General features: G+C 38.8%; 1 protein-coding gene and 1 long non-coding RNA gene across 2 annotated transcripts; both read left to right on the top strand.

The window, feature by feature from the left end:
* Window positions 1-3,861: 3,861 nt before the first annotated feature.
* LOC119733649 lies at window positions 3,862-5,724 on the top strand. Its single transcript, XR_005271956.1, has 2 exons — window positions 3,862-3,934; window positions 5,147-5,724. It is a non-coding gene; the product is annotated as an uncharacterized LOC119733649 (long non-coding RNA).
* A 5,336-nt stretch (window positions 5,725-11,060) lies between these two features.
* LOC119733908 lies at window positions 11,061-13,505 on the top strand. The gene is made up of 2 exons (XM_038207271.1): window positions 11,061-11,651; window positions 12,840-13,505. Exons 1-2 carry the CDS (start codon window positions 11,259-11,261, stop codon window positions 13,503-13,505), a joined length of 1,059 nt encoding a protein of 352 aa, XP_038063199.1. The 5' UTR covers window positions 11,061-11,258.
* Window positions 13,506-14,152: the final 647 nt, after the last annotated feature.

Raw genomic sequence — 14,152 nt, 5'->3', positions numbered from 1 at the left:
ATTCTAATTTGCTCAGACTTAGGCAGTATTCATAGTCACTGAAAATATTTGATAAACACTATCACAATTCATGCATGACTCAGGAGGCTGCAGTCTTGAAGACTATTTTATGTGCAATATTTTGTTATTTGAATTGGTGGTGAATGTTTGTAGCACTGAAATATTGGCAAATCTATTTTTTCCTTGCCAAAATGCTGTCATCATGCCACAACATGACATATCTATATTATATACAGTAGCCTCTTTTCCTTTTTTTTAAAATTAACATGGTAAATGATTTGTTTGCTTTTATATGGTTCGCGAGTCTGTAGTATGATTGCTTTGGACTACCAGTACATGTGTAATGTTTGCATGATAGTCACGGAGATTGGTGCACAATATAATGGAAATTGTTCACTTTTATGATGAAGGTATGAAACTTGGCACACATTCAGAGTATCATGGGAAAGATATTTGGCTATAGGTTTGTTGATAATCAAACAGCAGCTTTTAATGCTGGCAGTTCGAGCGAGCACATCCTGAGAAAAATAAATATAATCCGGGTTGACAATTGAATAACCATTTAAACACCTCTACATGTATGTAAGTTGGCTCTGATCTGTTACATGTAGATGTTTGGGATGTATTTTGACAAGTTAATTGCCAAAGGGAATGATGCCGTCACTATTGCAATGTATTTTTGAATGATTTAACAATTGAATGTTAATGCCAGTTATAAGGCAAGGCAGGGCAAATTTCATTCCAACAAACACACCTTTATGTAATTGCCCTGCAATGTTTCGTTATTATTCTAATTTGCTCAGACTTAGGCAGTATTCATAGTCACTGAAAATATTTGATAAACACTGTCACAATTCATGCATGACTCAGGAGGCTGCAGTCTTGAAGACTATTTTATGTGCAATATTTTGTTATTTGAATTGGTGGTGAATGTTTGTAGCACTGAAATATTGGCAAATCTATTTTTTCCTTGCCAAAATGCTGTCATCTTGCCACAACATGACATATCTATATTATATACAGTAGCCTCTTTTCTTTTTTTAACAAATAAACATGGTAAATGATAAAAGTGAACAATTCCATCACAAATCTGCCGTACTATGAAAGACATGGTCAGCTTCTCATAATGCGTTGGTCACTTTCTCAAAGTCGTGAAGGGTTCGTACTTGGAAAGTGTGAATTAGTACGATAGGCAGACATGACTCTGGGCAATTTCCATTGGATGTAAAATAAGAATTGGACGGCGTTAAAAAGGATTCTTTTTTAATAAAGTTGCGAGAGTTTCATTAAATTGGAGCAGTATTTATTTTGTATTCATTTATTTGATTCATTTTATTTACAAGGGTAGCCCCACCAGTTAAAAGGAAATCTCACTGGGCCATGAAATGCATAAAAAAAGTCATGTTTAAGCATGCAATGATGAGGGATAACTTGGCTTTTTAAACAAGTTAAAAGAACTGACAAGATGCTAAAAGAAATGTTTGTGCTTTTAGAAGATGATGAAAATGTCTGAATTTAATTTAAAGCAAGTAATTGCAATCCAAATGGTTTCAAACACTTCAATTCGTGGAAATTAAGATGACAATATGTTCTTGAAAACATTTTAGTGTTGATATGGAATTTAAAAGGCAATTACTATCCCCACCATAAATAAACAACACAAAGACCAGCCGTTCCACAAGATTGAAACATGCTGACAAGTTGGCACGAATCCAAAAACACACCGGACCTTAACCTCTGCCATTTTGACAAAGTTTTGAGTGTGGTGACATTGGGATTTCGGTGAACGTGGCTATTTGTCGGTGTACGCGTTATTGAATTTCCAATGTGTATACTTCTGAAACAGGGAGTAAAACCATGAGAACTGTTATTCATTTACTAGACATATTTTTAATCTTTTGAAGTAATATTTGATTGCATAGTGCTTACGTTTGTCTCCGCAATGTTGATCGCATGGAAGTCCTCAGAAATATGGTAATAAATGCCTTGTGTTAGTCCTCGGTCGAACTGCTTTTATTGTGCAGCTATTGAACACGTATACTATCCTCACAAATATAGCAGTTCTTGAAAATATCCTCGGTTGTATAGTTCAATTCAAGTCGATGAAAAAATAAAATTCTTAAAAGGCAATTAAAAAAAAACGATGTTAAGTTCAATTTCTCAGTAGATATGCTATATTGTTCAAATAAAACGCCCTCAAGGGCATGTCCTCAGACAGAAGTATATTTCCAGTGTCCTCGCAGATAATTGCGAAACGCGTATGTGTGTACATGTACGTGTGTGTGTATGCAGTACATGTACCGTAGGCCGTGTCCGAAACGGGCTTCCAGAGCTACGGCTACGTCTATTGTCAGCGCGTCCCTGCGTATTTTCAATGGGCGCAGACCTAGACCTAGCTCTAGACAACTGATTCGGCCGTGCAGCCTAAAGGTCACAGAATGAGCCAATGAATCCACTCGTAGATAATACTTTGACCCTAGTGTGACCTCACTAATTGGACTGTTTCATTCTGATGATTAGGGGTGAGGGTCATTCATTATGAGAGTCCAGCGACTATTAGCGAGTATTTTAATGGTTTAAATACATTTGTTTTGAATTCCTAATGGGTTTATTTCATAGATGATAATTAATTTACATAGTTTAAACATTCTCATCACTATTCTTTAGATATTTGTCGGCTTATCTTAAACATTTTGCCTACACGGAAAACGGGTTTACCCCCTTCAAGTAAATCACTAGATACGCACGAGGGATTTTCGTGGGAACTAAAACGTCAAAATCCCAGCTGCGTTGACGTTTGTGCGCTGTATGTGTAGCATATTGATGAAAACATGGCTACTACTACGAAAACTACCGTTATCAAGGCAAATACTGGCAATAATTGGCAGGCGGATCTAGACCCGGGCCAGGAATGGCTACGATTTGAAAGAAATGGGAATTTCGTGACCAAGCCGCCTTCGTCAAGAGTATCCAGACCTCTTAGTTATCCATTGCATGAACCACCGCTTGGAATTAGCTGCCAAGGATGCTTTTAAGGGAGCCAGTATGGAAGAAGTCATTACTATGTGGGTCATTCCACCAGGTTGGGTCATTTGAGTAATTTGCACATATGAATGTGTTCAAAGTTAATTTTTGCTTATGTAGTGTGGCACTAATGTTTTCATTTGTAAAATATATTTGAATTGAAAAGTCAATAATAAACTCCCAGCAATTTTTCAAAAAAATCTTTGTGAATGTTGATGATTTGTACCATTTGTATTTCTGTGGTGTCCTCAGTACTTTTACCCACCCCCAGCTTTATATTGTATAAACGATTTGAATATACCTTTAAAAACAGATATAATTTTCTCATTTTGATGAACATGCTACCGGTGCTTATTCAACTAGAGTGAAGCTTTCCCACAAAATTATTTATTTTGTGCAGAACCATTGCATTGGTAAAACACAAGAAGTTAAATTTGTACGTACCGACGTAACGCGTGGTGTCTTCCTATGCCGCTCGTGTTGCATGGGTAGTTTGCTTTTATTTACTAACATTCCGATAATGTTACTAGTTTTCATTTTGTAACAGGTAGAAATGCTGGGATACATTTTTAAAAACAAGTGATAAAAGCCATAAAATATGCAGCGAGTTTACGAAGATACTTGATTTAAAAAGTTCAACGCAAGTCCGGTGTCCTGCGTGATTTGCGTTGCGTGGGTCAGATGTGACCGCCTATTTTTTCCTAATCCCCCGCTTTGGAAGATGGTTCTGGCCCAAAATGTATACCCTTTCCATATGACGTTGAGTAGGTCACATGGATACTATTACGGGCTAGCATGCTACATGTGTAGGGTGAAATGTGACTGCTGTCCGGTTGCGTCGGTTTCGCGCGCTTCGCCAAATTGCAACGACGACGCGGAAATTTTTTGGCCGCTTTTGAATTGTGGATTGGTGAGTAAATAACTGGTTTCTAGCAGAAAATATCAGCGTATCATATTGTTCTGTTTGAGTTTCGTCTAAGTTTTACAGTAATTACTACTCCAAGGAACTAGTAGGACTCTAAAAATCGTCTTTTCTTTACATTTCATGTGGCCTTTTTCGGGCGACAGTAACGTCAGTGTTCGACTGTAAATTAATTCATCAGACTACCTTTGCCGTGAAAATCGCCAGATTTTACCCCCAAAACAAACCCCACATTGCCCAACATGACCCCTTAGGGATCCAGTTCACATCGAGAATTAATGATGGTACTTAGGTTAAGTTATGATTCGGAGATAAAAGTAATATTTGCCGTTCTTTTTCGAGAGCTTTTCTTGAGTTTGTGGATGTCTGTTTACTAGTTTGGGAAGGCAATGCGGTGATGTCCCCAGTGCACGCTGGTGTGAACGTACATGTACTGGTGTGAACGTACATGTACAGACACGTATGTAATTTGATCGTTTCGACATCGAGTACGAGTGGAGAGCGGCGACTCGGTGTCACGTGATGTATGCACGTACACTGGTTCCTTAATGATGGGTTTAGTTTCCCCGTGTACAGGCGGGAACCGGTTAACACATATAATTATAGGCAGGTTCTTGTTTAGTGCAGTTCGAACGATAGTGGAGAGTCAGGATCTAAGACACATATAAACATCACGGACGCACATTGACCGCACTGCATTCGTTCACACCAGCACGCACTGGGGACGAAAACGACATCACCGACGCGAGCAATGTAAGATTTTACTTGAATACCCCCACTATATTTTCCTTATTTACAGCTAATCAACCACCAAAAAGTGAAATTCTGATGAGAAATCACGATTTTAGCATGGACACTTTTTCAAAATTTCTTAGGATAATCTTAGCTAGATTTTTTTTTAAAGGACATCCACATCACATGACCGCATGGTTTGTTAATGGGAGTATTTAATTAAAATCTGGTAGTTTTTTGTTTAGTTTGAAGATTTTTTATTTGTGAAATTTTCTTTTTTTTGGGGGGGGGGGTTCAATTCAATGATACCTTGGCTTATATTCGATATTTGAACCTTACAGATACTGACAGCATGGGGCCCCCGCAGCTCAATTTACGTATCAATCTCCGTCTTAGCACTTCACCTAACCATGCAACCCTTCTAAAACCAGGAAATGATGTTTTTATTTTTTATTTTAAATATTTCAGATTGTTGACCTGACAGATTGTGGTGTTCGTCTCACCTATATGCGTCAAGGCGCTTTTTACACTTGGCCCCTGGGCGAAGAGCATATTTATCATCATCCGCTCTGTGACGTCAAACAGAAGCTCAGTGCTCCTGAACCGGTGTTGATAGGCTCCAGAATGGTTTTTAATTTTAAGAAGTGAACAACATGAACACAAAAATATTACAAATCACACGATTATGAGTGGTTGTGTTTTATTTGGATATCCAACATATTAACATTTAGTTTCTTGACTCAAACTTTAAGGCCTTGCAATGAAAGATGTAACAGAGATACGGTGTCCTTGTTACGTGGGTAACATCTATATGAGCAACAAATTTAATCCATTTCCTGATCGTGCAGCATTACAATTGTTCATAGTTGTGTTGCTCATTTCTGCTCTTCTCTGCAGAAGCCAAAATAAGTGCTGTCATGGAGTGAGTCTTGAGAAAACAGGAATATTGCTAAGGAGAGGGATTTTTTTGCATATCATTTAACTTCACCATATACAGTAGATTGTTTTCCCACTGAATTTATATAATTAAAATGTAAGAATTTCCATCTTGGCTGCAATGTTTATGCGTGAAATGTTATTGATTACCAAAACAACAAATAAAATGAGCCATTGGGAAACTTTATCTGTGACCTATACCTTGCTAGAACTATAGTGGTGTTAGAATGGTGTCCTTGTTACATGGGTATTTGGAAAGTGCACACTGTTATTGTAATAGATTACTGCATTTTCCATGCACATGCTGCAATAAAAAGTTTTAAAAATTATGAATGGTGAATATTTGAGAAGTTGAAATCGTATTGTTTCTAGACTTGTAACAAGAGTGCTTAAAATTGGGGAAAACATACATGTAAATAACCGCTGTGTGTGAACCATCTTACCTTTACAAACAATGATGAAGGCAGTCGACACCTGACAAGTCACAGACTGAGTGATTCAGAACTGAATGCAAAGTATACTTCAACCACCATGTTGAGTGGTCATGTTTTATTTGAATATCCAACATATTAACATTTAGTTTCTTGACTCAAACTTTAAAGCCTTGCAATGAAAGATGTAACCGAGATACGGTGTCCTTGTTACGTGGGTAACATCTATATGAGCAACAAATTTAACCCATTTCCTGATCGTGCAGCATTACAATTGTTCATAGTTGTGTTGCTCATTTCTGCTCTTCTCTGCAGAAGCCAAAATAAGTGCTGTCATGGAGTGAGTCTTGAGAAAACAGGAATATTGCTAAGGAGAGGGTATTTTTTTGCATATCATTTAACTTCACCATATACAGTAGATTGTTTTCCCACTGAATTTATATAATTAAAATGTAAGAATTTCCATCTTGGCTGCAATGTTTATGCGTGAAATGTTATTGATTACCAAAACAACAAATAAAATGAGCCATTGGGAAACTTTATCTGTGACCTATACCTTGCTAGAACTATAGTGGTGTTAGAATGGTGTCCTTGTTACATGGGTATTTGGAAAGTGCACACTGTTATTGTAATAGATTACTGCATTTTCCATGCACATGCTGCAATAAAAAGTTTAAGAAATTATGAATGGTGAATATTTGTGGACTTTTAATATTTGCTTAAAATTTGAAAAGCTGCACTTTGAAATTTTGTTATGTGTGTCACACTTATTGACCCAACCTGGCGGAATGACCCATGTTGAACTCCTTGTATGCCCTCTACTCAAGAAGTCCAAAACGTATGGGAAAACTTGAAGAGGTGAGGTTGAACTTTGGTGATTTGTCTTAACATGTACATGTAGTAAACTTATTACAACATACTCATTTTTTATTATTATTTAACTATTATATTGCACACTTGGTATGAAAATGAAATGAATAACATTATTGCACTGTTTCTGTATTGCACATAAATTGACATACATGTAATATAATCATATTTTGTTTTTATTTCAGTTGGCCAAAATTATGAAAGAAGATTTGCTGAAGCCAGTGAAAGCTAATGGAACCAGATGGGTGCAATTCAAGAGCAGAGCAGTGGCAGCCCTCATCAACTCATATGCTGTGATAATTGCCTCTCTTGAGAATGAAGTAGCCAGTAATGAGCCAGCTGCAGAGATGGCGAAACTGAATGGCTATCTCAACAAGCTGAAGTCTGTTCGTTTTGTATTTCATTTGCTGTTGCTTAAGTCATTGATCACTCCCCTGGCAAACCTGTCACTTGCTCTGCAGAAGGATATTACACACTTTAATGTGGCCCTGACCTACCTGACAACCTTCTTCCAAAGGATCAATGATCTCCTCTCTGCTCTCAGAGCTTTGCGAGAACCTGAGGATCATGAGGATGTTATCTCAACAGGTGTGGATGAAGATGGTCGAAGTCTGAATGAGAGTGATGATGAGCCAGCAGCAAAGAGACCAGCTCTGACCAAAGACTATATGGTGGCAGATTTCAAAAAGATTCTGCATGATCTTATGGCAACGGACAGTGGAGTGAGCTTCAAGGATGTTCATCTCAAAGGTCAAGCACTATCAGCATCCGATGTTGACACCATATCAACAACTCTAATCACTAACGTGAAAAAAAACGTCCACATAAGGCTTGGCAAATGTCACGAGGAGGCACAGTATTCAAGTCTCAAGATTCTAGATACTCTAGCGTGGCCAACTGATCGTGAGGCTCTTGTTAGATTTGGAAGACCTTTGGTGCAGTCTTTCATTGATCACTTTGGACAACTGGTCACCCAACAAGGTAATTATTTATCTGTAAATGACTTATTAAACAAAAATTACAAAATGATTAATAACACTAACAGTATTGTTTATTTGCATTTGTAGCTTTAGAAAATACCTTCTATCCTTCTTGTTTCTTACCCTTACCCACCTACCACAATCCTATAGGTTGCAACACTGATGAACTCTTCCATGAATGGGAAAGCTGGAAACTACTGTGGAAATCCCGTTTGCAACACCTGAACTGCAGCAGTGAGATATGGAGAAGGCTACTTGTGAGCTTCCACGCGACTTACCCAAACCTCTGTCATATGATTAGAGTGATGCTCCTTGTGCCAGGTAAACAATTTTATATTTCTTCATAATTTGTTACTAGCCTAGAGGTTCAAGTTCAAACTGTAATATCATTACACTCAGGTTATCCATTACACTAAAAGTAGCACCAGTAATTGTGTTTGTTTTGCTAATCTACAAAGACTAAAATCAAATGACTCAAAATTTCAAACTTCATTACAAGTTATAAAGAACTTACAACTGTTAAACACAATGACACTGAGCTGGGCATCACATGAAATTTGATTTGATCCTTTATTTATTTTTGCAGCATCGAATGCCATCGTGGAGCGGGGCTTCTCTGCCATGAACAGGGTTAAGAGTGATTACAGAAATAAGCTGGCAACTGACACCCTAGATTAACTTATGCGTATCACACTAAGTGGCCCCCCAGAGCATATGTTTGATTCATCAAGTGCGGCAACCTGTTTCCTCAATAGATGCAGTCGGCGCCCAGGTCAAGCAGATTAGCAGAACAACAACCAGGTCCAAGCACAGGCAGAGATGTTATGATTATAGACACACAAGAATAAGATGATAGATCATATAATCGCTTCAGTATCAGTATCACCTTTTAGTCTTAGCTTTAAATTGTCAAATTGAAATGGCATCATGGAAATTGCCACAGTGATGCTGACTGAACTGATGGATTAGGATTAAGAGACTTTATAAGTAGTGATATGATCAACACTCAATCACTCATACTCCCTTCTGTAACTGTTCAGTGTTCAGTCCTGGTGACTGACTCAATTGTTGTGTGATCAATGATCATATTATTCATAATTTGGTCCAAAGTTGACATAGAGTTATTAATAGTTGTTGGATCTTGTTGTGTTATGATTGAAAGTTGACTTAGTTCAATTATTTGCAACTTCAACTTGTAGTCTCAGTCTTGTAGAATTGCAGTCTTAGGTTACCTTACCTATTACTCAGAGTTGGAAACTTTACAATGATTTAGATAGATCATTAGAGTCTAGAGAAAAAGAGGAAGAGTCAAAGAGACAAAGACCACTAAGAGATCACTAAGAGATAATGATTAATAAAATCCTACTGTTGTGCTGAGGCTCAGGGCCTGAGTCTGAAGTAAATTGTTATAATTTTTTAACTTGCTTTTTTACTCGAAAGTTATTCTAGCAAGCATGCAGTTCCTGAAATAAACAGACAACTGATGAGTCATTAAGTTAACAGCTTAACGTAAGTTACTTCTTTATTGCTTTGTAATTTGTACAGTCTGACACTGACAGGTAAATAGTAATTGCAAAGCTGAGGCTAAATTTGAGTATAACAAAACTGCTATGCAAAATTGGTAAACTGCTATGCAATTCAAAATTTGCATAGCAGTTTTGCTATACAAAAAAAAATCATTAAGGCTTACCCTGTTCGGGGCCCGCTTAAGGGCCCCGAAAAAAATGTGAATTCTAGATGCTCTGTGGTGCGATCTGAGGCAATTTCTGACCACTTTAACCAATATTTTCTGAGCAAAAGATACATTGTAGTACATAATACTATTAATAGGGCCCGATATTAAAATGAGACGCGTGTTCAAAAATCTTTTTTACCTCTTGTATCATTTTAATTAACCTCGTTTTTTAAAATCGCTCCTGGTAAAAACTGGGAGGGGGGGGGGCAAAATAGCTACCTCATCAAAAGTGGGGGGGGGGAGGGGGGGGGGCAACTGCCCCCTCTGGTCCCCCCCCCCCCCCCGCCGGTGACCCCGCCTAATAAGACATGTAAAAGTGCCCAGGCTAATTCCCAGCCTGTAAGGTGCAGATATCCTCATCTATTAAAGGCTGGAATTTCTTCCCCGGGATGGGGATTTTGTTACTTCAAAAAAGAAAGTCTCTACTTAGAGGTGGAATGGCCCAGGATGGAGGGGGGGGGGGGGTTATTGATAGGCGAGTAAGTGTTGAAGTTACCATGGTCAGGTGGACTTTTTCTTTTTATCCATTTTTTTTTCAAATGTTTTCTGTGGGGTTAACATAAATACTGGCTAACCAAGCACTTTTTCTAAAATTTCTCAAGTGAAATTAAAATCGGTAATGTATATATTTTTTCCATTCATAAACACCTATAACAATTTACTCATTCCTATTGGTCCAGAGCCTGTCATGTGGCTGGTCAGGCGCAATGCTCCTAGTGAGTCATGTAGGTTTGAATTCTCATCATACCAGCACATCTGCAGTCTGCACGACATCAGAAAATTTTACAAACAGTTAAGTCGCATCTTCCATAGACAACCACGCGCGTGTACATGTAGTGGTATGAACACGACGCGCTCTACTCCATAGCGATTCTACACAAAGCAAAGAAAAAGACGGCCTCGTGGCTGTTTCCAAGACTTTCAGATTAATGCACACCGAGTTTAAACTTCAAGATATATTACTTAAACATTCTGGAGGAAAAGTTTTACAAAATGAACAACCATACATTCGTACCTGGTACATTTTCCTACTTGTGACAACACGAACATTTTGACTAACAGCAGAATGAGTTACGGAGATTTGCACGTAATTGACAGTGTGACCGGCGGGCTACCGCAGTGTGCGCAATGCACTGAAAGTTCCCGGATTCATGACGCTCCGTTACTTCAAGTAATAAATGCACACTTGGCACTGTAAAGAGGATTTTGTAAGGTTCATTTTGATCGGTCATTCAATGAAGTTGGTAAACTAAGACCCCGTACCAAGGACCAAACAAATTTGTTTACTCATCAGTCCTTTGGCCGCCATAAAATACGGCAAACATCATTTTGCTACGCTCCACCACTGTGTTGTTACAAAAGTAACAACTCCGCGAGCGCGCGCGCGATCAGGCGATGGAAGACTTGTACTGACACACACGGCGTATAAACCCAATGCACATGACGTCATCATTTTACACAAAATCTTGATGGCGCCATTTTGGGAGTCAAATTATCGTCTGCTAGCATATCGCGCACGCACGATACACATCACGTCCGATGCTTGTTCGTACTCGTAGAAGAATCGTACCGTACGACGTGCCAATTTGTGTCGCGAATCAATCATATTGACCACTTGCACTTGCAGCATGGATGCCGTGGTCGATGGTCAGTTATCCAGTGCCAGTTCAAGTTCTGGGCCACCTAGTTCTTTGTCGGAAAACGTGGAACAACTTCCTTTGCCTGACAAGGAGAGATACGTGAACAAGCTGGGGAACATTGGAACATGCGATCCATACCTCATCCCCGCATCATGCTGCACACCGTTGTTGAAATCCAACTTGCTACCAAAGCTAGAATTTCCAGATATTTATATGTACCTCATAAACTTCCCTTCGTCTTACACGGGGGAAGCCATGAAGGCTTACAAAAGTCTAGACGGATACAAGTATTTCATTGCTGGTAAAGTAAATCACTTACTTGTGTGGCACCAGCCAATGAAACGTGATCCAACTACCTCTGTTTTTGTGATTTTGTCAAAGGTGAGTCGTGATTTTTAATTTTATCTTCACTAATCTGGGTCAATCTTTAACAATTGACTGTTGTTTTATCGTTGTAGACCTATATAAAATTAGCTTGAGTAACTCAAGCTGACATGCTCATATTCATTCACATGTAGCCTAGCTACATGTGAATGAATATGAGCATGTCAGCTGGAGTTAGCTACATGAACATGTGAATGAATATGAGCATGTCAGCTGGAGTTAGCTACATGTGAATGAATATGAGCATGTCAGCTGGAGTTAGCTACATGTGAATGAATATGAGCATGTCAGCTGGAGTTAGCTACATGAACATGTGAATGAATATGAGCATGTCAGCTGGAGTTAGCTACATGTGAATGAATATGAGCATGTCAGCTGGAGTTACTCAAGCTATATTATAAGTAATATAAAATATGTATCCGAGTGCCAGTGAGTGGACTAGGCCTACTTTTATTTCTACAATGTCACTGAATGTGAATGTAGGCCCTACGCTACAGTGGCTATAGTAAATGACAGCTGTAAACACAATTTTCAAACTATGGCATTGACTGTAAAAACACAATGCGAGTGTATATTAGAATAGATTTATACATGTAACTGCACAATGAATCAGAATGTTTTAAAAGCTTGATTAGTTGGTTTCACGTTAGATTAATGAGTCGGGAATCCAGGTTCAAAACCCATGCCGCGCTTCTGTTTACTATTCTTTTTATAAATTGATTTGGTTTTATAACTTTTTAGGTTTTTAATCAAACTCTTCCTTTATTTAAGTAGACCTCATTTTTTCTTAGAAGTGAGTGGTGTTGGGAAATGAAGTTGGAGAAACATTTGTTTGATCAGTTTGGTTTCAACAGCCAAAGATACATAGTTCTGTTACAATAGCGTTGAAAGTCGCGTTACGGCTAACCTACATTTGTAACAATACATGTAGCCACTTCATTTTTACAAACTTATGATGACATCAACAGTCGGATACTATGGGGACCCGGTTCCACATGCCCCAGTAGCGTTTGGCTACACATGTACAATGTAAGTCTGCATCTACCCCTAGCTCTATATTCTTCCAAGGAGCTGAGATGATCAAAATTCCAAATAAGGCATAGGTTTTTTTTCTAATTCTAGTAGTCAAAAGGAAAACCTAATACATGTATGTCCTAATTTGAATGTTTCTTTTTTTCTGCCCAGGTACACCATTCACAGAGACTCAATGACCCCCCTGTCAAGGTATGGGTGGCTATCCAAGAGGATGGAGTTGTGATCACTGCGCATTGCACATGCATGGCAGGAGTAACGGAGGTATGCTCTCATGTAGCGGCAACTCTGTTTGCTGTGTCAAAAGGTGTGGAAATGAGCACAACTACTTGCACATCCAAACCATGTACGTGGATTAAGCCAGCAAAGAGTAGATCTAGCGGTGACGACATGTATGCGGAAGCAAGCAACATCAACTTCAGCAAACCCAAAAGGAGAATGACTGAAGCCCCAACCACTTTGCCAAAGAGCTCCTGCAAATCTAGGTCTGTACCCCCGCCATCTAAAGACGAAACAGACAACTTTTTCCAACAGCTTAAAGGGACAGGTGTACCATCTGCAATACTGTCACTTGTGCCTGCATATGCTGCAGATTTCATCCCAAAAGCTCTGCAATTGAAACTTCCTGAGCCACTGACAAAACTCTACTGTGCAGAAAACCTCAAGGTGTCGTATCCCCAACTACTCACCAAATGTCAAGCTGTTTTCAACAACATGACAATGGATGTGGACATGGTAAGTACATGTACATGCACATGTACACTGCTGTATTGGCTTGTGCAAAGTTTAGTAAACACAACACTGAGCCTTTTGTGGTAGTGTCAGAGACACAATTAAAGCATTAACCCTCATAGTCAAAATTTCCAGACACTTCCGCTGCTATGCCTTTTACACAGGCAAGTCACAGTCAGATCATAATTTTTTAGTAAGCACTTTGACTAATCAAATTCAGTCAACAAACGACAACAGGAAACTGGTGGCACAGTTTTCTTATCAATCACCTTCAGTCTAGTCAAATCACAGCTGTATCATGCTACATAAACAGTCACAGCTAGTCAGTGGGAGCTCTTAACTGTTGAAAACAGTCACTTTATTGATTTTGACTGCAAGAACAACTTGGCACAGAATGTATGTTTGCATAGGATGGTTCAATCAATTGACATGATAAACTAATAATGATGACCTTTGGCACATCAAGAGATTTTGGGGGCGACCCCTGATAACAAGAGAAAAAGATCCTTATTTATATATTTCATCATTTTCAGTTTAATGCAATTGAGGAGCTAACCCGTCAGCAGGCAAAGAGCAAGATGTGGCATATCTACCGAGCTGGTCGAATAACTGCATCTAAGTTCAAATCAGTAGTGTGTACAGACCCTGCCATGCCATCAGCGTATTTGATCAAATCAATCTGTTATCCAGCTGCATACAGCTTCAGTACTGCTGCAACTCGGTAAGTTTACAAC

Source organism: Patiria miniata, unplaced genomic scaffold (genome assembly GCF_015706575.1).
Source record: "Patiria miniata isolate m_02_andy unplaced genomic scaffold, ASM1570657v1 HiC_scaffold_26, whole genome shotgun sequence".
Taxonomy (NCBI): Eukaryota; Metazoa; Echinodermata; class Asteroidea; order Valvatida; family Asterinidae; genus Patiria; species Patiria miniata.
Note: the sequence above shows the minus strand (reverse complement) of the source record. Positions and strands in the feature narration are given on the sequence as shown.